The sequence below is a fragment of the Danio aesculapii genome, chromosome 14, assembly GCF_903798145.1.
Source record: "Danio aesculapii chromosome 14, fDanAes4.1, whole genome shotgun sequence".
NCBI lineage: Eukaryota > Metazoa > Chordata > Actinopteri > Cypriniformes > Danionidae > Danio > Danio aesculapii.
In genome coordinates, this window is record NC_079448.1 from 43,447,954 (window position 1) to 43,473,145 (window position 25,192).

The window sequence follows — 25,192 nt, forward strand, 5'->3', positions numbered from 1 at the left end:
TTCATTCATTTGTTTTTTTGTTTCATTTGTCTGTTCACTTTGTTTAGCTGATTTGTTTCATTTGATTTGTTTGTTTGTTTTTGCTTGTTTGTTCATTTGTTTGTTGTTTTGTTTATTTGTTCTTTTTGCTTGTTTGTTTCGTTTGATTTGTTAGTTTCGTTTTGTTAGATTTTTTGTTTGTTTGTCATTTCGTTTGTTTGGTTCATTCGTTGGTTTCATTTTGTTTGTTTATTTTTTGTTTGTTCTTGTTTTGTTTGTTCCTTCGTTTCGTTTGTATATTTTTGTTGGTTTTGTTTGTTTGTTCGTTTATTTTGTTTGGCTCATTTGTTTGTTTTGTTAGTTTCATTTTGTTCGATTTTTTTGTTTGTTCGCTTGTTTGTTGTTTTGTTTGTTCGTAGGTTTCGTTTGTTTGTTCATTTTGTTTGGTTCATTCGTTTGTTTCTTTTTTGTTTTATTTGTTCTTTGATTCACTTGTTTGTGGTTTCATTTTAGTTTTTCTAAAGTTGTATAAATACAATATGAAGGCAGGAATTAAATAATGCATTAACAAAAAAAATCCAGTTATTTATTTGAAAAGTCCAGTCGTTTATTTGCTCCATCAGAAGTCAATTGCGAACCACTACTCATATACAACTGAAAATGAAAAAATACCACTATAAAACAAAAACAACAATGAAATTACAGATGTAGGACTGTGAACAGGGGATGGGCATCCGATTTAAGCATACAGGCAGTCCTGCAATCACAAAAACACATTTTTCCACATTTGTGCATATGCAAATGAACCGTGTCTCATTCTGTTACACAAGAAAAGCCATGTTCCAGATCGTCACAGAACCTGTAATTAGCATAATGAGCTGTTCAGGATGGATGCAAGAAAAACAAAAGCGCTCACGTCACGCATGTTCAGGGTGCACCTGCCGTCTTCTGGATCTGCTCCTTCAGGATCAGGATGCTCTGTCTCTGCTCCGCTGGCAGCATGGCGATCTGTTCTGGGGTCAGCTGAAGGACCTGCATGATCAAGGCAGCCTGGGAGCGTGCAAACAGCATTCAGATTAGCATCCAAAAGATGAGCACAGCGTTGCATAACACAGCTCATCAACATTTACATCAGCACGTCTACTAGTGAAGCCGGAAAATCTGGTTAGTCACACACTTAAAGAGATACATATCTAAAAAGATTTCCACAGCGCATAATGATAACCTTTTAGGGAGCTGTTTAGGAATTTCATGCAGCGGTGAATAGCTGTCATCAGCTGTTTCTTTGAAAGTGAAAAGAATGTTCTGTAATTGATAAGCGCAGGAAAAAAAAAAGAGAAAGAAAACAAAAATACACACCTTCTCATGATCTTGTGACGACACGTCTGATCCAGGACCCTGTTACAAACACAAATGAGATTTTTACATGTTTAGATGATGAAAAATTAATTACATTTCATGAAAACATTTGAAAATGGGTTGCAAAGTGTTTTAAATGATATTGTTTCAGTGTGAAATTGGTGACATCTTTCAATTGTACATTACATGTTTGTAGTACATCGTTGATATGTACACTCAAGAAAATATGTATTGAATGTCACCATTTTTCACAGAAAACCTATTTCTAAAGATGCTACTGACTTGAAATGTTTACCAGATGATAGAAACAACCAAAGAAATTCATATATGCAAAGAAAACAAATCTAATTAGTTCACAAATAAAGTTATGTGTAATAAAATGAAATGGCGCAGGAAAATTTACTGAACACTTGAAGAAAGGGAGGTGTGGAACAGCAGTTAAAAGCTCAGACAGCAGCTGAAATCTCTCAGTAGATCTTCAGCAACCTTCTGCCCTTCCTCATTGTAAATTAATATTAGCTGCTTTAGTCCAACATCTACATTAGCAGGATGATGAAGATGAAACCAGGGTGGACATTTTAGCAAGACAATGACCCGAAACACAGCCGAGGAAACTCTCAAATGCTTTCAGAGAAAGAAAATCAAGCTGTAGAATGGCCCAGCCAATCACCTGACTTTAATCCAATACAAAATACAAAATGAAGCTCAGATTTGATAGACGAGACCCACAGAACCGTCAAGATTTTTACACTTATCTTTAAGCTGCCATCACCTTTTATATAAAGTATTAAATAAATTTCAGCAGTTCAGTATTTCTCCTCGTGTCATTCCATTGTTATTACACATAGTTTCTCAGATTTTTTTAAAATTCAGTTTTATTTTATGTTTTTATTGTTTGTGTTTTTACAAAATTCTGGTTTAATTCCATGTCAACAGCTTCTAGAAATATTATTCCCAGAAATAAAAACACAATGTGTTTCATACTTATTTTCCCCACTATAAATGTACTGCATTTCACTTTCTTTGCAATGGAAATGTTTGAAATAAGAACAATTTTATTTTGTGTTTCTTTTATTCAGCAAGGACAAAAAAGCATTTAAAAGTGATTCCCGAGGGGTCATGTGAGTGTAAATAATGAGGCTAAAAAAAACAAAAAAATAATGACATTTTAAATAACATGAAAAATAGAAACCAGTAACAGTTTAAAATAACATTCATGTTTCACAATATTGTTTTCACAAAATTAATGTGGCTTCTGTCAGAATGAAATGCTTATTTTTTATTCTATGACACCATTTTCTGTAAAGATGCTTTAGCTGCTTTCATTCTGACAATTACATTAATTCAGACTTTTTTTATTCAGACTTTATGAAATAACATCATGTTAATAATTTACTTCAATTTTGCTAGTCTGATTAACCAAATCCTTCAATAATACCATAAACCCTAGTTATAACCAGAAGACAATCAATGTCAATGTCATTAAAAGCAAAATATGTTTTATAACAGAGTATATACAGAAATCAGAGTGAAATTCAATACCTTTTAAGACCTTTTTTAAGACTCTTTTCATACATTTTAAGACCTCAAACCCACTTTAGGTTTCAACCAGAAAAACTGGTGAGATATCAACTTGCAATATGTTTACTAAATATTCATGTAAAAAAACTAATCCAAAACTAAAACCTTATTCATATACCAAATAAAAATCTATTAAATCTAGCTAATTCGGCAGGTTGGCGCCTGTAGAGCTGCAGAAATAATGGTGTTTCCTTGGTTACTGCAGTAAACAAAGCAGCATGATGTCAAATTTAGCAGGATTGTATTGATTTCATAAACTACACAGCATCCTGATATTTACAGATTTAATTCAGGCAAACTTTAGCATACAGCCATACAATGCATTATCAAAACTGATATAAAATTTAATACTTTACAAAATAGCATTTAAGACTTTAATTCTTTTTAAGGGCCTTAAATTTCTCTACACTGATTTATCAACAAATAATATATTTTTTAAGACCCCGTGGACACCCTGTATAAACAATTTTATTATTAAATGTGACTTTTTTTAAGTGCAATTTTGCTACTTGGAAAAGGAATTTAAGGTTTAAAGGTCCAATTAAGTGCTTTGAAATGTGCATTTTTATTCGATGTTTGACAATCTCCACTGAAAAATTGAGAGGGCGGGACAATGTAGCTCCTCCCCTTTTTAAAAAGCAGCCAATAGCATTTTGTTTTATCAAAGCTCTGCCAGTGAGAGTTGTTGAGTTCAAGCACATCAAAGAAAAGCAAATGGGATGCATCGTGAAGGGGGCGGGGCATGTCTGACACTAGAGAGAATTTGATTGGCCAAGATTTGATAGGGAACTGAAGAGGTGATGTTAATAAAATAATCGATGATCCATTTAGGCGGAAGTGGCGAGCTGTAAGCTTTGGATGATGATATCAGTTTTATATGTTCTAATCGTGAATTTTGTCATAGTTTTGAACAACACTAGCTTAAAGATATCCTTAAAGACTAACATATTGATACGAACATCTAAAAACGTTATTTTAATTTCACTGGACCTTCAACGTATTTGAATTTTTATTTATTTCATTTCACATTTCAATAATAATCATAATAATAATAATTTGAAAAATACAAAAAGTGTTTTTACTGGTCTGGCAGGTGGAGGTGCGCCCGGTCCCATGCCGTGGGGCGGAGGACCCTGCATTCCTCCAGCCACAGGAACCCTCGGTCCAGCAATTGGCCCCCGAGCATCAACAGCTCTCGGATCACGACCTGGGGGAATTTTTTAACAGTTTTACCTGAAAGATGTATCCTTCACCAGTGTGTCATTTCAGAATGAAGCAGAGCAAATATTCAATCTAGGTAAACAAAAGCACACTGAAGTACCTCGCGCCTCAATGGGTGGCCCGCGCTGCTCCATCATTGGCCCTCTGGGTTCCCCCATCATCGGTCCTCCTCTCATGTCATGAGGGCCCCGCATGTCTGGAGGAGCCATGTGCATGGGGGGCCCCTGATGCTGTGGTGGGCCGCCAAGATAACCACGGCTGCAAATAAACAAAACGACCTTTGTTTTTACAACAATAGAAACAGAAATCCATAACCTTACAAGCCTTTGTTCAGAGCAAATGCATTCGTTATCAAACACACAACACAAACTGCTTGCATACAGCATTACTACAGTCAAGTGGCTTTTGAGATTGATGTCTTCTTTACATTTGGAGTGAATTATCAACTGTTTGATAGGGAAACTTGAGCAATTTGACAATTTGTACTTTTGTCGGTAAATTTTACAAAAAACTCTATGGATTGATGCATCAAGTAATGTTTTTAATTTATTTTGTCATATTCGATCATATTTATTTTATTATATTGTGCAGTTTAAACAGGACTTTGTAAACTTTAAGAAATGGATTGTGGTGCATTGTGTTTGTTTTTCATTTGTTTGTCGTTTCGTTTGTTCGTTTGTTTGCTTTTTTATTTTGTTCATTTCATATGTGTAGTTTGCTCGTTGTTTCATTTTGTTTGTTTAATTTGTTTGTTTTATTTGCTCTTTAGTTTTGTTTGCAGTTTTGTTTTGTTTGTTAGGTCATTTCTTTCATTTGTTTGTGGTTTTGTTTCCTTTGTTGGTTATTTTTGTTTGGTTCATTTGTTTGTCGTTTCCTTTGTTAGTTTAGTTTGTTCATTCGTTTGTTCAGTTCGTTGATCTGTTTGTTTCATTTCGCTTGTCCGTTTATTTCGCTTGTCCGTTTATTTCGCTTGTCCGTTTATTTCGCTTGTCCGTTTATTTCGCTTGTCCGTTTATTTCGCTTGTCCGTTTATTTCGCTTGTCCGTTTATTTCGCTTGTCCGTTTATTTCGCTTGCCCGTTTATTTCGCTTGCCCGTTTATTTCGCTTGCCCGTTTATTTCGCTATGCTCATTTCATTTCGCTTCACTCGTTTCATTTCGCTTCACTCGTTTCATTTCGCTTTGTTTGTTCATCACTGTTTCTTTCTTACCTTCTAATTTTATTGCATTGTGTGCATATCTAAAATATGTGGACAAAATATGTAAATATGCAAATGCTTTTTGAATCTTTGTCTTTAAATTATTTGATGAAAAAATACTGTAAATGTCAAACTCTTTAGTGGTCAAAAATTGGGGGGGAAAAAATAAATAAAAAAATTCAAAAACCGGTTCAAATTTCTCACTTAAGTAGGACTAAAAGTATTAACAGAAGTATCAATGCAATTGATCAAGAATACATTAAAAATATATTTTTATTTTACTTAACTTTTCAGCACCAAAAAACTGTTCACCAATGTTTTCTCTTTCTAATCAGGTTGTCAGTGTGTGTGTTCAATACCCTCAATACTACAGTGTAACTAGAGTGACCAGCAAAACACACAAATGTCGCATTGCTCATGGTAAATGTGCACTGGGACCTGATGTGGTTGAATAGAGGACATTGGCGAACAAACTTGTTTTTACAGATATTTTGGTGCACAAGAGTGTTCTTGGTGTGTTTCGTATGATTACAGTTGAACCACTGAGGTCACGTGGAATGTTTAGACAAAGTTTTTGGTATGACCCTTGCATACAGTTCACAACTGTATGAGGGAAAATTTTGTATTGCAAACTTCCTAAAAATAATGACTCACTTGAAGCAGACCTTGATGTGTTTTTTTAGATTGGTTCACATAGCCGAATATGAATTAATAATTACAATCGCTTCAAAATCAGCTGAACGAGGAACCCGCAACTCTGTGAACTCTGAAAAGGTTTGGTTGTGGGCAAAAAACAATCCAACCCAATGAACAGAGTGCAATCATAATTCACAATCCAGTACACTATGATCAATGAGTGGACAATACTCACACATGACTTGCATAAACATTATTTCACAATTTGAAATGTTGCCTTGAGAAAACAAACCAAACAAAGAAAAAAGCACAACATTCTAACAAATAATCCTTATTTTAAAGTACAGCAAATAACCTACTGGATCCAAAAACACCCTAAATATCATAGAAATAAGGTTTGTAGGTTGTCTTACCCTGGTTCCACCACCTCTCCGGTGACACTGACCAATGATCCACCTCGTGGGTCATTCGGACCATCACCAAGAAGGCCTCTGGGTGGGATTCCGGGAGGACCTTGAGGGGCCCCTCGCATTGGGGCACGTGGATCTACTATCGGCACTAAGAACACATGAAAGAGAGATATATGAAAAGTGATGCATGTGATGCACTACAAGATGAAAATATGGTGCAGTCTAGGACAGTGTTTTCCAACCCTGTTGCTTGAGGCACACCAACAGTACATATTTTGGATGTCTCCCGTATCTGACCATTAAGGACAGGTTTTGGAGTCTCTTCTAATATTCTGATGAGTCGATCCAGTTGTGTTTGATTAGGGAGAGGTTAAAAACATGTACTGTCAGTGTGCCTTCAGTAACAGAGTTGGGAAAGGGCTGCACGATATTGGGGGATAAACAGAATTGCAATATTGAGCTTTTATATAATATATTGTGATATGAAATACTTCACTAGATGACTTGAATAACTATTTGTTATTAATTTATTAATTTCAGATTGTTTGGGTGACTTTTGTAGGGGAATGAATCTGCATAAATTATTATACTCTAATAAAATGCTGTGTTGTTGTAACCCTATATTGGGTCAAATATGTACAAACCCAACCCCTGAGATAATTTTGCTTTTAATTAAATTCTTTTTTAAAAATGTGCATATAATAAAAATGTGTCCATATTTTACCAAATGTTGGGTGAAACAACAGCACTTTTAAAAAGTGTGTGACTTAAATAGATTTAAATAAGTGAACAATATTTTTGTATATTTTTCTGGGATGTCTCAAAGGTAGTCAGTCACAAATATTGAAAACCTAATGTAAAAAGACACTTCGCAGTCCTCACTATATAAATGAAATGTAATTCAACTTTATTAAAGCTACACATGTTGTCATTTCTTGTATCCGAATGATTTAAACTCACTTAGTATGTTTAACAGGAAAAAAGTTAATTATAAAACGTAATAATTCCACAATGGTTAAACTTTACAGTAAATTTACAAATGATATGCATTCAAAACTGCAGATCCTGGTCAGCTATAATCCTATATGTCATTAAGATCTTGACTTTTGCGGATGTGCATATTGCAATGTTGATACAATATATTGTACAGCCATAGTGCAGTCACATTAACCAATGTCAGCAACGTTTCAAATGCAAAAGGCCATTTTGCATTAACAACTCCATCCAGATAAAGGCAGCAAATTTACATGACAAACTAGTAAAAAATAAATAAATAAACAAAAAAAAAGTTTGATTTTATTTAATGCCATATCAGTGGTTCATTGCTATTTTATGGCATATATATATAGAGAGAGAGAAAGATGGACAGAAGGACAGACGGACAGAAAGAGAGACAGAAAAGAGAGACAGAAAGAGAGACAGACCGACAGATTTCAGTTCAATGTGTGAGAAATAACTTTGAATTCTTCCTGGTGATACATTTAAAGAAAAAACATCTATCAAAGTGCTTTTAGTATAAAAAAAAAAAAGTGTCTAGGTGTTTTAAAAACGTCACATTTTGATATAATAAAATCCGTTTTAAAGGGAGAGAAATGGATTACACGTTGGTCAAACATCAGTAAATAAAAATATCAACCAATTCGGGACACATTTGGCATCCGGTATAAAACAGATGTCAAATTCAGTTCCTGGAGGGCCGCAGCTCTGCAGTTTACCTTTAACCCTAATTAAACAAACCTGATCAAACTAATTGAGTCCTTCAGGCTTGTTTTAACCTCCAGGTAAATGTATTGAAGCAGGGTTGGAACTAAACTGTGCAGGGCAGCGGCACTCCAGGAACTGAGTTTGATACCCCTGGCATTAACAGTATGGTCATGCCTGGTCTTAAAAATACATATCTTTTATTTTTACAATTTTCCTAGTCCAATTGCCATTGTTCGCATATATACCCAAATAATAAATTGACAGAATTTCCAAGTGAAATTTCACTGAACAATAGTAAATGACTGCACCTATAGACCAGTGAATTGCACAAACTACTTAAGCAACGTTTTAAAAAGATGATTAATAATGTTGTATTGTCAAGCGCAAACTCAGCAGCTATGAATGACACGGTTTATGACAACAAAGCAATTCCTGAAGGGAATTTCCACTGAAGGAAACTAAAATGTTCCACTTCACAAACAAAGTATATGATTTCAGCCATCAAAGAGTCACTGATTAACAAAAGGATTTCAACATCTTTACAGAGTAAAACTCATCAATACTCAGTCTGCCACATCGGCACATTCCACGAGGCAACAAGACTTCATTGTTCTGGTTTTGTTTTGGATGTGTAACAATAAAAGGTTAAAAGTGTTTATAACACATCAAGCATGTTTGCCTCAGAAACACAATAAAGCAAGACTCCTACGTTTCAACACCATTTTAAATCAGAGATTAGTGATGTTGACGGTCATTTGTTGGAACTGTTTCACTTCAAATGTAAATTAAACATCAACTTCACTCACTTCAAAAATGCAACAAAGCCAATTCGATACAACCATGTATTCTCTGTGCTTTTTTCTCTTTCTTTCTTTTTTTCCCCTCTGTTTTATGTACACAATGTTTGCATACAGTATAGTAAACAAGTTAGTTGGTTAATTAACTTTATTAGTCCCAGGGTGCGAATTATACATTGAAGATCGGGGAGGGGGTCAAGTTTTCCTGTTATGTTCGGTAATATGCCTCAGTGAACAAAAATTTATAGATTTAATTCAATTACATCTAATTAATTCATCAAACTTATGTTTTCAGCATTTTGAGGGATATTGAGTGCCTCTCAATGACATTTGTGATATAAAATAAACGGTGACAGGTTTGCTTTTCTGCACCTATTAATGGATGGCCATGAAAGACTGCACATATTTTTTATTTTACTGTTTAACTTCTAAGTGTGAGCCAATTTATAGTAAAATACAAGCTATGCATCTAGTTTTACAGACACCTACAAACACCTTTCTTAAAGAAACATGTTTTGTGAACACTTGCACTGTCTGTTATAGCACTAGATTTGAATTAATATTTTTGGCGGAAACAAGCATTCACAATGGTATAAACCATTACAGAGTTCTCAGACCATAAGAAACTAAATTCTCTGGTCTGATGAGACTAAAATTGAACTCTTTGGAGTGAATGCCAGGTGTTACATTGAGAAAACCAGGCACCGCTCATCACCAGGCTAATACCATCCTTACAGTGAAGCATAGTGGTGGCAGCATAATGCTGTGGGGATGTTTTTCAGCAGCAGGAACTGGAAGACTAGACAGGATTGAGGGAAAGATGAATGCAGTAATGAGAGACATCCTAAATGAAAACCTGCTTCAGAATGCTCTTGACCTCAGACTGAAGCGACGGTTCATCTTCCAGCAGGACAATGACCCAAAGCACACTGCCAAAATATCATTAGAGGGGCTTCACAACAACTCGGTGAATGTCCTTGAGTGGCCCAGCCAGAGCCCAGACCTAAATCCAATTAGTATTAATATTTTTGACGCAAGCATGCATTTACAATGGTATGAACCTTTGTGGGGTGGTCAAATGTATATTGAAGTTATCTATTATTTTAATTATTAATATTATTTAAGATACAGGTCAGAGCAAACAATTTCTTAACTATTAAGCAGCAGACGCCCATACATCTTGTTTTGATGTCCTTCAGGGGGATCAAGCATTAATTAGGGGGTCAGGCCACCCAAACCCCCCTGTAATTCGCACCCAGTCCATAGGGAGATTTTATTTGCAGCGTACACCCACAAAGGCATCTGACAATTTCACATTTGGTATTTATACAAATAAATAATTAAAAAGCCTAAAGCACCATGGTACCCCTACTCTAAATAAATATCCAGTAAACTGGCCATCAACTGCTACTAAGAGAGGAGGAACTGAAAAACTTAATTGCTTGAGGGATAAATGATCTTTCTTACGCATCTGGGAACACAATATCAACGACCTGATGGTAACAATTCGAAAGTGTATGCTAAAAGATGCCTCTCATCATTGACTATCATGATAGCCTTATTCAATACTCTTTCTTTGTATGCACTATCAATACTCTTTGGATTAATTCCCAATAACTTACTGGTTGTTGTTGTATATGCTGTAATGTAAATGTATGTCATTATTAATAATAATAATAAATTAATTTTATATGGCGTCTTTATAAGTTACTTTCTCAAAGCATTTTACATACAAATCAAGACAACATACAGTGCTCAGCATAATTGAGTACACCCCATTTAGAAAATAAATTTTTTTAATCCATTTTTCAGTGAATATGGGTGGTATATACTGGTGCATTTGAACAAAACTGATTTATTAAACAGATATATTTATTAAAATAATATTTTAGCCACAGAACATCTTTAGAAATGAAAGATATTACAATTAAATTCAAGCAAAATATTACAAAAAATTACAACCTACAAAATTTCAACAAAATTGTAAATATGTTTTGTTTCTCTTGATTGTTGCTATTTTTGAAAATTTTATTTTATATTTTTCCTTAATATATAAATTTGGACTACTAATTTTTGAACCATCAATACAAGTTATTTTGTCAGATTAGCTCCAGATTTGCCTTCAGTACTGACTAAACTAATGTATATGCACAAATATAATATTGTAACGCTTCCTATACAACATATCCATTTAAATGAGAGATTTGTGGGGGGTGTACTCATATATGCTAAGCACTGTACATACAAGATGATAAAACGAATAATAGAAAACAGATTCATTAAAAGCAACACTAAACAAAAAGGTTTAAGTAAAGATTTTAAATTAGTAAGAGACTTTCCATTCCTAATGTCAACTGGAAGAGAATTCCTACAGTGTCTGAGTTTATTAAGTAAAAACCCGTCACTCCTGAATTGCAGGAGAGAACTAGGAGACCACACTAAGCGGACCGTAAATTTCTGGTAGGGGTGTAGGCTGTTAAAAGATTAGCAAGATATTATGGTGCAAGTTTATGCAAAGCTTTAGAAGTTAGCAATACATTTTTAAATATATGCAATACTTCACAGGCAGCCAGAGCAATTTCTAAAATGTTAAAGGTAATACGCTCCCCTACTCTCATCCCAGTTAAAATTCATTTGGCTTAGTCAGGTGTCGCCACAGCGGAACAAACCACCAACTACTCCATCATATGTTTTATGCAGCGGAAGCCCTTCCAGCTGCAACCCAGTACTAGGAAACACCCATACATTCTCACACTCTCACACACACACTAGGGCCAATTTTGTTCACCCAATTCACTTATAGCGCATGTTTTTGGACTGTGGGGGAAACCGGAGTAAACCCACACCAACACGGGGAGAACATGCAAACTGCACACAGAAATGCCAACTGACCCAGCTGGGACTCGAAACCGAAACCTTCTTGCTGTGAGATGACAGTGCTAACCACTGAGCCACCATGTCACCCCAGTTAAAATTCTAGCTGCTAAATTCTGCAGATATTGCAATGGACTATATGCACATGGACTTATAATTTCAGCCAGGCAGCCCAAGGGTTTCCGGTGAACTGTCTTTCCATTACAAAACTGCCACGTTTAAGATCTGATTTCTTTAAAAATCAGCGATCTTCACTACCTATTATATACGATATAAAGTGGGTCTCAGATCAGATAAGAAGCACTGCATCAAATTCCATTCCCCCACCATGTCTTTAAAACATGACCGTTTATTTTACCTCAGTATTTTCAAGGGAATTTCTGCACTAGCCTGTTGCTACTGACAGCGCTAGTGGTTAAAACCGTCTTTCATCTCATTTTACGCTTGAACAACTAAATGAATGCTTAAGTCTATTTAACTGAATGTATTGTAATTACATTACAACATCGATGCTTTAAAAACATCCTTGTGAAATTGAAAAGTCACATTAAGCTTTCACCGGAAGTTTATTATCAGCTTTAAAACTCTAGCTGTGCATAAAGCCCATTTGTTAAGAGATGATTGTTAAGCACTGCATATAAAAACAAAAGAGGTAATCAAACTTTCAGCAACAGAAAAGGGCAGATACATGCAATGTTCCTAAGTTGAAAGAAAGATGTCTTTACAGTGTTCTGTATGAAAGGCTCAGATGATAGGATTGTTTTACAAGATTTTTTTGTTTACTTTGGATGAAGGTTGACAGCCTCAATTACTAGAGCCAGACAGAATCTGCTGACAGTTTTTGCTGTTTCTGCGCAGAGTTTTGTAAACAACATGCAGAATTATGTGGAATGATTTTGGGAATATTGTAAATAAAAACATCAAACAAAGCAAATCCAATTAGATCCATTTGTTTGGTGAGCGAAGCAAGCCTCTTATATACTGTATCTACTAATAGAGAGAAAATATGACTTTACAAACTGTATTGTAAATAAATCATATACACATTTGCATAACATTTAAATAAAATTACTGAAATCAAAATAAAAACTTATATTTACACAAGTAAATGGACTCAATGATTGGCTAAAAAAAAATCTGCGGATTTCTTTGTGCACAGTTTCTGTTTGGGCCTAGATAACATCATATCATTTATTATAACAGTATTAAGTGTAATAAAATAAATGTTTAATTTATCATAAACATTATGTATTTTAGTTCTAATATTCTGTAAATATTCTGTAATAAAGTTGAATGTGCATTTTGTTTGCATTATTTAAAGCAGAGATGTCCAAAGTAGGGCCCGCGGGCAAAGTTGGCCCATTGTAACCTTTGATTTGGCCCACTGTCTCATCTGAGAGGATAATGAGATTGATGGAGATGGTTGGGGCGAAGTCCTTTAACACAGCGACGGTTATTTTTAATTTAACGTAGCTGTTGGTTTGATTTATTGCTTTTTATTTATTTTGAACAAACTGAAATGGAATGTTTCAATTAAATGTTGTAAATGAATCTTATTTGACTTTAAAATGTAAACACTGTCACTCAACGGATAGAGGACTATGCAGAAGACATCGGTGAGCAAATCAAGGCGAAAACTAGTGTAATTCTGTTATAAATTAGATTTCACTTTTACTGTAATAAGCTTAAATACTGTATTAGTTAATATAAAGCAATGTTTTCTGGTCATTGTTAAACATTAATAAATAAATTTAAAAATTACCTATGACAAATATTTACCTTCAGCCCACTAGTCAATCAAGTTTGGTTTTTGGAAACCTTTTTATTAAGAAAAATTTCAGGCACCCCTGATTTAAAGTATGCACATTACATGAAATATTAGGTCATAATAAGTAAATGAAATGTTTTAAAGGCGAAAAAAACTTCTGATCTAATCCTACTTGTCAAACGTGTATGCAGAGATAGGGGTAAAACTATGAACAGGTGACGGTGTTGATAGCCCTGTGTTGAGCAGAGCTGAGAGATACCCATGATACCTTGAGGCCGCTCGATAGCAGCCTGTCCAGCTGCTCCCACAGGAGAGTCCTGAAGGTTTCCTGGGCCAGCATTAAGTGAAAAGAACAGGAGAGAGAACTGAGACAGCACAGGGTAGCTGATATTACCCAGGGATGTTTGTGATCATGGATTGAGCCCAAAGTATACTTCTATTGTTCACAGTCCACAGCAATCCAAGCACTGCCTTTGTGATGCAATTTTTGCAAGTGTTCATACACATTTCTGAGCACACACTTGTAAGATGTCCAATTTATTTTCTGTTTTCATGCAGAGAGTGCACAAGACAGTGTGAAACGTGGAAAAAGGAGTATGCACTGGCCTTTAGAGTACTGAACAATAAGGGTTTTGCTTTAGCTGATGATTAAATCAGAAGTAGTGGTAGACTTCTATAGTGTTTTATACAAGTCTGGTGTTAATAATAATAAAAATATAATGAAAGACTGAATTAAAAAAATATATTACATATACACACACAAACACCATTTAATTTAACTTAATATTAGTAATTAGTATTTATCCCTGGGATTTCTTAAAGCACGGGTCTCAAACTCAATTCCTGGAGGGGGCAGCTCTGCACAGTTTTGCTCCAACCCTATCAAACACAGCTGATCCAAAATAAAAAAAAAAAATAATCGAGGGGTTCAAAAGAGTTAAGCTGTGGTCACACTGCACTTTTTTCCCAATAGAATTCAGTTCATACGCAAGCGAATACGTCAGACCGGAAACGAAGGGTCATGCGTTAAGTTTCGCAGTTCGTTGCTTTGGAAAGTTCAAGCTTGGTGAACTCTGACCTGCGAAATCGCATCATATGATTGCGTGAGACCAATCTAAGATCAAAACATGACCTCTCTGGACAGGAATTTAAAACATGGACCCATCGCTCGCCTTTTTAAATGTCTAATCATCTTGTTTAATCCTGCCACTTTTAGCAGCGTCGTTCTACAGAATTCCGCAAGCTCAAACTCGAGCTTCATGAACACCTTCATTATTTGGATCAGCTGTGTTTGATCAAGGTTGGAGCAAAACTGTGCAGAGCTGCAGCCCTCCAGGAATTGAGTTTGAGACCTGTGCTTTGAGCCACTAACTAGTTTTGTCTTTTAGAAATGTGTTTCTTAGGATTATCAATGCTTGGTATTGTCATCTTTTTCAGGATATCATTTGTCAATCACTCATGAAATAAAACGACTAATTCATTTTTAGATGAATGTTTAAAAAACTTTCAATTTAAACTATATTTGTTATGATATTTTTATATCACTTTATACAGTCATGCAAATGAACTTTAAAATGAGTTTAAATGAAACCTAATAAGATCACCTAATAAGGGCTATAATATGCAAGACTCTTTAATGCTTAATTTAGATCAGAGGTTCCCAGATTTTCAGCCTGTGACCCCCAAAATAACAATGCACGTGAACCACGAGCCCCACTATCCTCTAAAGTGGTTATAAACATACAAACCTTGCACACAACGGCGCACACACATTAATAGGCCTATGTCTAATCTTTTGCTGCATCCCAATTTGCATACTATCCGTCCTAAAAAGATGTTTCAAAATAGAATTAATATATCCCAAATTGCGGTCTATTGAAAAGAGTATGCCAAAGTTTCCCAAATGGTTTAATATTTCCGGTAAAAATCTTAAGTGTAGAAGCGTCCATACTCTAACCGCTAATATTGCCCACAGTAAATTGCGCGTTGGACGCGGATTCGATTGGAACTACAAACGCAGGTGAAAAGTGTAAATAAACACAAACATGATGGACGCGCGAGACAAAGCATCAAGTAGAGAAAGACTCATTAATGGAAAATTAACCTGCTGCTTCTCCAATAAGGTAGGAAATCAAATTAGACAGAACTGTGGATGACGTGTTGAAATGATTGACATAAATACCATAAATAAGCAACACAATGATCTGTTAACAAGCAGGTAGTATGTCCTAAAGCTTGCATACACTTCTGTTACACACTGAAAAGTATATAGTTTTCCTTCACAAAAAAGTACATACTATTAGACTATTAGGGCGTGGTGTAAATATGCAAATTGGGATGCAGCATTGGCTTCATTTTGAAGACTTCTACTTGGAGACCATCTATATCTATCGATATATATATATATATATATATATATATATATATATATATATATATATATATATATATATATATATATATATATATATATATATATATAATTTTTTTTCAATGTTTTAATGTTGTTTAATCTGGTACCATAAAATCAATCCAATGAATCTGATGTTTATGTAACTATTTTTATCTTCTGAAGGTTAAGGATGAAATTTGTTAATTCGAATAGTTTAATAAAATTAAATAAATTGTCCCGTGACCCTCACTTTGGGAGCTACTACTTTAGATGACACTAGGGATTATGAAATCACACACTAAACCTTCAGGATATCAGGCGAATAAAATCAAATCACTACATCAGAGCTAGTGCAGCAGACTTGGCCAATACTGCCCACTTGTGGACAGGTTTGGTAATCATGCTCAGAAAGTATGAAAAACAAAACAAAGCACACACATGATTAAATCATAAAACTACACTACTTCTAGATATAAAAATATGAAACAATGGTGTCATGGAAATCAATATGTATGATAAACGGTCACAATTTCAAGCACATGCAATCAAAAAACACTCTATAGTGAATACCTGGTCCTCTATCCATGGGCACAGGGCCTCCCGGAGGAATCCCAATCTGAGGCTGCATCCCACCTGTAGAGATATTAACCAGATGTTAACTGCTATTGCTATGAACACAAATACACACACACAAAAGCAATGAAGTGATGCAAGAAAAATAGAGCGCACCAGCTGGTCCCATGGGGCCCTGTCCTGGCATTGGTCCGGGGACTCCACCACCCATCTGTGGAGGCTGCATCATTTGAGGGGCTCCGTTCACATGCAAACCTGGCTGAGAGTCACAGGATCAACAGAAGAGGATTACTCATTCTTGCAGTCACTGAGAGAAGCGGATCAACTCAATGAACCCAAATGATGCTCGAGCAAATATCAAACACTAGTTCTTTTTGTAATGAAAACAATACAGTGCATCTCTAAAAATGAGGAACATAAGGATTTTACCAATACAACAAATGGTGATAACTAGGAAGTCATTATGAAAACAAGACAATATTTATAATGAATTACAAGCTGCAGCAGTGAAATTAGGCTAAGCAAATTACAAATTACATGCTATTTTGATATCTGTAATGAGTAAATTAAGTACATCACTGTCATTCTGCATATCATCTTCTTTTTAATGGTTACATATAGTAGTCAACATGTTAAATTGACCAAAAGCTTTAAAGGGCATCTATTTAAGATTTAATACAAGTCTTTTGAGTCTGCAGAATGTGTCTGGTAAGTTTCAGCTCAAAATATTTGTCAGATTATTTATTATACCTTTGGATATTGGAAATTTGAGCTGTTTTGACATTGTAGCTGTTTTTGTTGCCTGTGCCTTTAATGCACATGAGCTGGTTCTCCCTGCCCACCGTTCCCACGTGCATGTCAGAGCCAAAGAGATCGCTCACTATTGCTATGTTGGGTGTAGCTTCTCCTGCTGCGTCTCACGCATAAGCAGCACAGTGACAGACAAGAATGAAGCAGAGCTCCCTTACTACAGTAAGAACTTTACCAATGATTATCTGATGTATTTGCTGTGGAGTTTATTCAAGCCTTTCTACAAGTTACACACAATGTCGTAATAAAGTGCAAACACTCACATGCACGCACGCACTTCTTCGCACTGTTTTTGCACAACAAATGTGACAGGATACACACTATCGGCTGTATGGATATCTGTTATGTTAATGTACAAAACAAACCTAAATTATGCTCATGAACCGGGACTGAAGCGTCTTTTATGACTGTACTGACATGCTGCTGTGGTGAAGAATTCCGAAGTGATTTTACTGACTTTATTATAAACATGCTGTTTTAAACACGTTTTAAACTTGTAAAACTCATTCTTGAGGTGCTGCTGATCACAGAGCGCTGAACAGATCTTTTAAACCCGGTTGCTTTGCGCACATCCTGTCTTGATTATACGTGTTACAACAGAGACAAGTTAATACGCGGCTGTCAATTTATTTGATGGGCGGGAAGACCACACACCTACATCACGTTGTGGTGGGCCTTAAAATGGGAGGGATTTGAATCCTATTTTTAACGACAGAAAATAAAAAAAGAGACTTATTGTTCTTCTATCACCTTAATATGACAGTGGACACACTATACCTACACACAGTTCTGTCCAAATAGCTTACAAATGATGATTTTCATCATAGGTGCCCTTTAAATCAAAGCTGTCCTACAACTATTCAACAACACCCATTCTTGTCTTAAGACAATTTTAAAAAACTTTGTGGTACAGTAATTAAATGTTAACTATGTGCGTGTGTTCATTAAAAACCAAAGTATACATAAAAAAGTAAATAAAAGTACATAAGGTGCGTTTTAAAAGTTTAAAATGATAAAACTAACTTTTACTTTTAACTCAGAAAAGTATAAAGAGGTAAAAGCAAAGACTTGTTTTCAATAAATATGCAAAACTATATGCAGGAATCAGTGGTCTTTTAAACTATCTATTCTGAAAATGCACAATACTTGATTATAAAATGGACTATTTCATAATAATATGACATGAAAATATTAGCAAGGCATCAAATCAGAATTTTTCAAAGATTTCTGACACTGAATACCAAAATTCCTCCTTGAGCTCACAGGAATACATTACATTTTAAAGTCAGGTTTCATTTTAGGTATGTAGAAGAGATTTCACTTTCGAACAGTAGCACATCAGTACAAGGACTGTGATCCTAACACTAGTTTTTTGTGATGGAAAGTGATGGAAGTGTTTAGAAAGGGATGATAAGTGTAATACTGACCATGGGCTGAGGCTGAGACACAGGAACATTGGGCTGAGCGAGAGGCTGGTTTGGTACGGGCACAGGTCCAGGCTGAGGACTTGGGTTTATTGGTGGAACCACAGCCGGACGGTGGAGCATTTTCTGTAAGAGATTTTTTCATGAAATCATGATCAAAATGGACAAGTTCAGATCACATTTATCACATTTTTTGTTAAAGCAATAGTTGATGAGAAACGAGCATGACAAAAAACTAAAGGAGAAGAGCTTTTATTATGCCATTGACTTTTTCTGTGAGCAAAATATAAATAACAATGTAATTGGTTTTGGATATTTTAACAATTTTTTTTTTTCAAATTGTGCCAAGTGTAAAGCAAGTATAAATATGGCCTAAGATGTTTACATTTTTTTTTCATCCCTAATATTATTCTACATAGTGCAATCCTTTATCAACTTTTAAAAATCTTACCAGAGCAATTTCAGGGTCCACGATCCTCATGACCACCTGAGCCTGCAGCAAGGCATAAGCCAGCTGAGGGTTCTGGAGGAGCATGTTCCTGGCCTCCTGAGGACTGTTCTGCACACATAGCTGTACAACAAACCAAAAATAGGATGATTAAAACAAATAGCAGTTTCAACATGGATAAGGGTTTATATAAGCAACGGACTTCAAATCCAAACCTATGGAAAAATAGCATACAATAATTAACATAAAATAATTAATTTTCTTTAAAACCCAAATTGACATACTATAGTTTCCAGAATAAATCATAATTTGTTTAGTCTGAAATGTATTGTGGCATATATTACAACGTGACTTTGATAATGCATTTAACATTAAGGCAAAACATGCATTAAGTACACAGATATTAATTGGTGCCAAATAAGAGAGACATGAGCATTTTTGTAATCCCCACACATTGATAATGTAAGTTTCTATGTTAAAAAATGATTTGTTTTATAATGCTAATAATAAATGTTTGGTAACACTTTATTTTAAGGTGTCCTGTTAATAGTTTATTACTGTAGTAATTATAATTATGCATAACTGCATGCTGTTTTTTTTTATTCTCCAGCAATCAACTACACAATTCTGACCAAGTGTGCTTTCTAATTTGCTGTGAATTATCAAACCTGTAAGATTTCATTCCCTCCACTAAAATTGCACATATTTCATTCTTCAAAATCTTCATAAATGCATTGTAAAGCTACTCTAAGTTAATCAAATAAGCCAATCCACGTCACCTTAGAAAACAACAGACACTCTTCATGATACTTATACAATGTCTTCATGAGCTTTCTAAAGCATCAAAGTTCAGGTCCAAAGAATTTCAGAGCCAGAAATCCTAGTGTTGATTAAAAGTATTATTAACCCTTTAGAATAAGCTTGTATTAGTATCATGAATAAATGCAGAAATTTTACTTAATCTGTGTTAATGTTAACTAAACATATACTAATGTGTCAGTTAATTCATTAGCTAACATGAACTAATGTTGAACAATCAGTGACTTCATTCAGCATTACATAATCTTTGTTAATATTAATTTATTTATATTCTAATCTCTCACATTATTCAAACAAACTGAACTCTGACTTCAAACTTCATGATCTGCTAGTGTGAAAGCATCCCTAGACCCCGTTGATCTGAAATATAACAGGCCATTATCCTCACCTTCATCTGCTTCATGAGCTCAAACATCTGCTCTGGGGGCAGGCTGGCTACTGCTCTGCTGATGGACTCTGGGGCTTCTTCTGGCATACATCCATCTCCATAAGGGGACTCTATGACTGGAGCTCCAGTGCCCAAACCTGTGGAAACAAGCATGCAGTTTCAGAGGTTTTATTTACTTATTTTAAAAAAAGAAAAAAAAGAGGCTGCACAATATACTGTTTTAGCTAGTGCAGGGCTCAACAATAGCCACGTTTCTACTATCGTGCCTAAAGCGAGCGTGCCAGGGCAAGCCAGGGCCAATCGCATTTCCACTGTCACTTTCAGGGCCTGATTGGGCCAAAGTGGGGCTTCCTCTGGGCCAGCAGCCGGCCTTCTTTGGCCCGCCAAATACCTTGGGCCAAAGGTGGCCAGCTGGGGTTTCGGGGCGGAGTGAAAGTAGAGGGCAGAGTTTCAAGCCTTTAAACGCTGCCATCTATGTGAAGTCAACAACACCATATTGCTTTTTGGTTCCTCTTATCTGATTGGATGTTGTGAGCATGTTACTTTTTTTCTGTAACCTGGTAACAACTAGGGCGACACGGTGGCTCAGTAACACTGTCGCCTCACAGCAAGAAGGTCGCTGGTTCGAGCCCTGGCTGGCTCAGTTGGCGTTTATGTGTGGAGTTTGCATGTATTGTATTGGCGTGGGTTTCTCTGGGTGCTCCAGTTTCTCCCATGTAAATGAGTGTATGAATATGAATTGATACTTTTTTTAAATGATATACATCATCAAATTGCACAGTCCTAGTTTGAGCCTCGCTATCCCAATGTGCATATCCACAATAGGCACATTGCAGCATGTGCAGTTGGGATGTTGAATCTGGATTATAGTTGACCATGAGCACATGTGTTCAGAACATGAGATTTGTAGAGTCATTGCAAAGTTTAACCAAAATAGAGTGAAAGTTTATTATTTGCATGTGTTTTAGGCCTGTAACTATGCATGCATTAAGCAAGTTTAAAGCATACGGCCACAAGAAATCAATGATGTTTGCAGGATTAACAAACTTTAGTTGTATATAATTATTATTTTATTTTACATTTGATTTAATTTCTGACTGTACCTGAATACTGTTTAGCTCCACAAGGAAACCATAAATTAGAGCTTTTTAAGGTGAAACTGCATTCACATATCGCAATTTATTGGAGACTCTGCTCGCTGCAGAGCCACTTGGGCTCCAATAAGGAAGAGCATGAGCTCTTGCTCCTCCTATAAACTGTTTTTATGCATACACCCACCTCACCCCTAACCCCCAGTGACATCACTTGTAGAAGAAGCGCAGCAAGGAGGAGCTGGAGCTCAAGCTCCCCCTTGCTGGAGCTCAGCTCTGCCTAAGTGGCTCTGCAGTGAGTACCACTTGATGTATTGTGCAGAAAAATAAAATATTGCCGTTTTCATTTTTTTCTAATGTCATGCAGCCCTAAAACAAAACTTTAAGAACACTTCACTTACTTTTGAGCTCCTCTTTGTTCTTCTCACTAGCAGCGTTGTCAACACGAAGGGCTCTGCCGCTGAACTCTCGACCGTTGAGGTTTCGCATGGCACTGAGCGCCGTCTCCTGATCCTGGTACTCACAAAAGCCATACCCCTTCGGTTTGCCTGTTTCTCTGTCATACACCAGCCTGCAAGAGGTTTCAGTTTTCGATCAGCACCAGGTTTCTTCTAAGTGACCACAGCATGTTGTTTAAAGCATTTTTGTGCATACCTAAAACTGACGACAAGTCCAACTTCTGAAAAGATGTCTTTCAGCTGCTCCTCTGTGGCCTCATATGGGATGTTTCCCACTGTTATAAAAATATATATATCACACAATCAATATGTACAGTTGAAATCAGAAGTTTACATACATTTTTTAAAAAAATGGTTATGTGCCTTTTTTAGTGTCTGATGTTAAATCTTACTAAACGTTTACTATTTTAGGTCCGTTAGGATTACCTAAATGATTTACATTTGCTAAATGCCAGAATAATGAGGTTTTTTTCGAGAATTTTTAAATTAATTTCACGACAGTCAAAAGTTTACATCCATTTCCTTAATATTTTTTAGTTTTTCCTTTTAAACTGTATAACTTTGGTCAAATGTTTTGGGTATCCTTCCATAAACTTCTCACAATAGTTTGCTGGAATTTTGGCTCATTCCTCCTGACAGAACTGGTGTAACCGAGTCAGATTTGTAAGGCTGTCTTGCTCGCACAAGCTTTTTCAACTTTGCCCACAAATTTTCTATAGGATTGAGGTCAGGGCTTTGTGATGGCCACTCCAAAATGTTCACGCTGTTGTCCTTGAAGCATATTTTAACTAATTTGGCAGTATGTTTAGGGTTATGGTCCATTTGTAGCCAAGCTTTAATTTCCTGGCTGATGTCTTGAGATGTTGCTTCAGTATTTCTACATAATATTCTTTCTTCATGATGCCATCTAGTCTGTGAAGTGCACCAGTCTCTTCTGCAGCACAACATGATGCTGCCATCCCCATCCTTCACAGCTGGGATGGTGTTCCCAGGCTTGCAAGCTTCTCCCTTTGTCTTAAAAGGCCAAACAGTTCAATTTTAGTTCCATCAGACTACAGAACATGTCTCCAAAAATGTAAGTATTTTTTCTAGAGTGATTTTGCAAATTGTAATATTGCTTTTTTATGATGCTTTTGGTGTAATGGCTTCTTCCTTGCTGAGTAGCCTTTTAGCCCATGTCGGTAAAGGACTTGTTTCACTGTGGATAACGAAACTCTCTTACCAGCTTCAGCCAGTGTCTTCATTTTTTGCTTTTGTTCTGGGGTTGATACACACAGTTCGCACCATGGCACGTTCATCTTTGCGAAACATAATCCTTCTCCTTCCTGAGCAGTATGATGGCCGGACATTCCCATGTTGTTTATACTTGCATATAATTGTTTGAACCAGTCAATGTGGTACCTTCAGGCATCTACAAATTATACCCAAAGGTCCACAATTCACTTCCTGATGTCTTGGCTAATTTATTTTGATTTTCCCATGTTGTCACATGCGGAAGCAGTGTGTTTGAGGTTTTCCTTAAATAATTATCTACAGTTGTGTCTCCAATTAATGCAAATGCTGTCAGTTAGCTAATCAGAAACTTCCAAAACCTTGACACCATCATCTGGATATTTCGGAGGCATAGTAATCTTATTGTACGTAAACCTTTGACTTTCAAGAAAAGTTATAAAATTTCCCAAAAAAATCTCTCTCATTATTCTGCTATTAAGCAAATAGAAATTAAAAAATGGTAATTCAAATTTACCTAAAAAAGAAAAAGGCTAGTCAAATTTAACATCAGACATTTAAAAAATGGTTGTGCCTTTTTATACAGTGTGTGTAAACTTCTGGTTTCAGCTGTATATATACACAGTGCAGGATATAATAAAGCACAATGCACACAGGCTTAATGCTGCAGCATCTATTTTATAAGACTCACAATGATTATTCAATCTAATGTGAAGAAAACTTTCAAAATGCACTTTTAGGTTTTTCAAAGTGTACTTCGTTCATGTCTGAAGATTTTATTACAATACACATTTTTAATTACACTCAAAATTATTTTTTCTTTTTTTGTATTATTGGGTGATAAAAGAGATACCCCAAGTCCCCTCTTTATAAAAAACTTTTTCTCAATTTACAATTAACTTTGACAATTTATTTTATCAAAAACATGAAACATTTTTTTAACCCAGCTACATCAATTTTTCAGACATTTTTGCTAGAATGATATGCAAATTAGAGCATGTTTAATTAATAAAACGCGTCATTTGCATATTTGAACATAAGTTACATATTAAACTTGCAAATGCTGATATTTTTGAAATCTTGTAATACTTTTTTTGCAATTGTTAATGTAATCAATACACTGAGGACGTGTGGGGATAGCTTTTACCCTATTCTAGTCTTGCATTAACTTATGATCTGCTACTTTTTATCACTTTTTTCATCAATGCATCCATGCACTGTAAACGTGTCAAACTTGATTTCATCGGTAGTTATACATCTAAATGACAAATAATAATAATATTACCAACAATAATTCAGATATCTAGTCGTTATATATCATGGTACATACTCTTATACCAGTTTTAGTAGTCACTACCTGTAGGTTAGTGAGGTTTAGCTTAGCGGCTAATGAATCAGAATGGCACACATAAGAAACAAACTGAACCGAACTCTTCACACTTACCGAAAACTGACCGTAGCGAGCGATCAACGGCAGGGTCTCTGGCAGCAGCAGCTGCAGCCGCGGCAACAGCTAAATTCGCCATATTTTAAACGATAAATTCACAGCAAACACGACTGGCGCATCAACACAGACCGATGAGAAGCCAGAGACCGTCCGGTGAAAATAAAAATGGCGCTAGTCGACCAGTACATGAACTGTCAAAATAAAAGTCCGTAAAAAAGCTGTTTAGCGGAACATGTGAGTTTTTGTTGCACAGCAAGATTATATACATCATACAAATAGAAAGAAAGAAAGAATACCATGAATATTTAAATTAAAAATCCATACGAGGGCTGGAGCATTATTTTTAGTGATAAGAGTAGAAACTAATACAGTGTCATTAATAAAAGTGTAGACAAGCAACAAATAACTGAGAACTCAAACAAAAGAAGCTTTAAAGACAGCAAAAGACCAATAAAATGTAAGTTCTATGACAAGTAATTACTAGACGAATATTTTATTATATAATTAATAATAATTTAAAGGGACTAGGCCGAAAAGAAAAATGAATGGATGAAAAACACGTTATGACATTTTTATTCCTGCACA

General features: G+C 35.6%; 1 protein-coding gene across 2 annotated transcripts; it reads right to left on the reverse strand.

Moving 5' to 3' along the window:
- Positions 1–566: 566 nt before the first annotated feature.
- On the reverse strand, positions 567–24,761 carry cstf2 (cleavage stimulation factor, 3' pre-RNA, subunit 2). Of its 2 annotated transcripts, XM_056472132.1 has the most exons (15): positions 24,605–24,761; positions 22,127–22,205; positions 21,874–22,043; positions 20,382–20,518; positions 19,178–19,297; positions 18,730–18,852; positions 16,649–16,751; positions 16,490–16,552; positions 13,796–13,855; positions 6,388–6,532; positions 4,241–4,398; positions 4,002–4,126; positions 1,339–1,377; positions 896–1,029; positions 567–736 (listed from the first exon to the last, which is right to left on the reverse strand). In XM_056472132.1, the coding sequence occupies exons 1-14, from the start codon at positions 24,684–24,686 to the stop codon at positions 907–909; spliced, it is 1,527 nt and encodes a 508-aa protein (XP_056328107.1). In that variant the 5' UTR covers positions 24,687–24,761; the 3' UTR covers positions 567–736; positions 896–906. The 2 variants fall into 2 exon arrangements, with proteins under 2 accessions (XP_056328107.1, XP_056328109.1); XM_056472134.1 differs by lacking the exon at positions 13,796–13,855.
- Between the last annotated feature and the right edge of the window lie 431 nt (positions 24,762–25,192).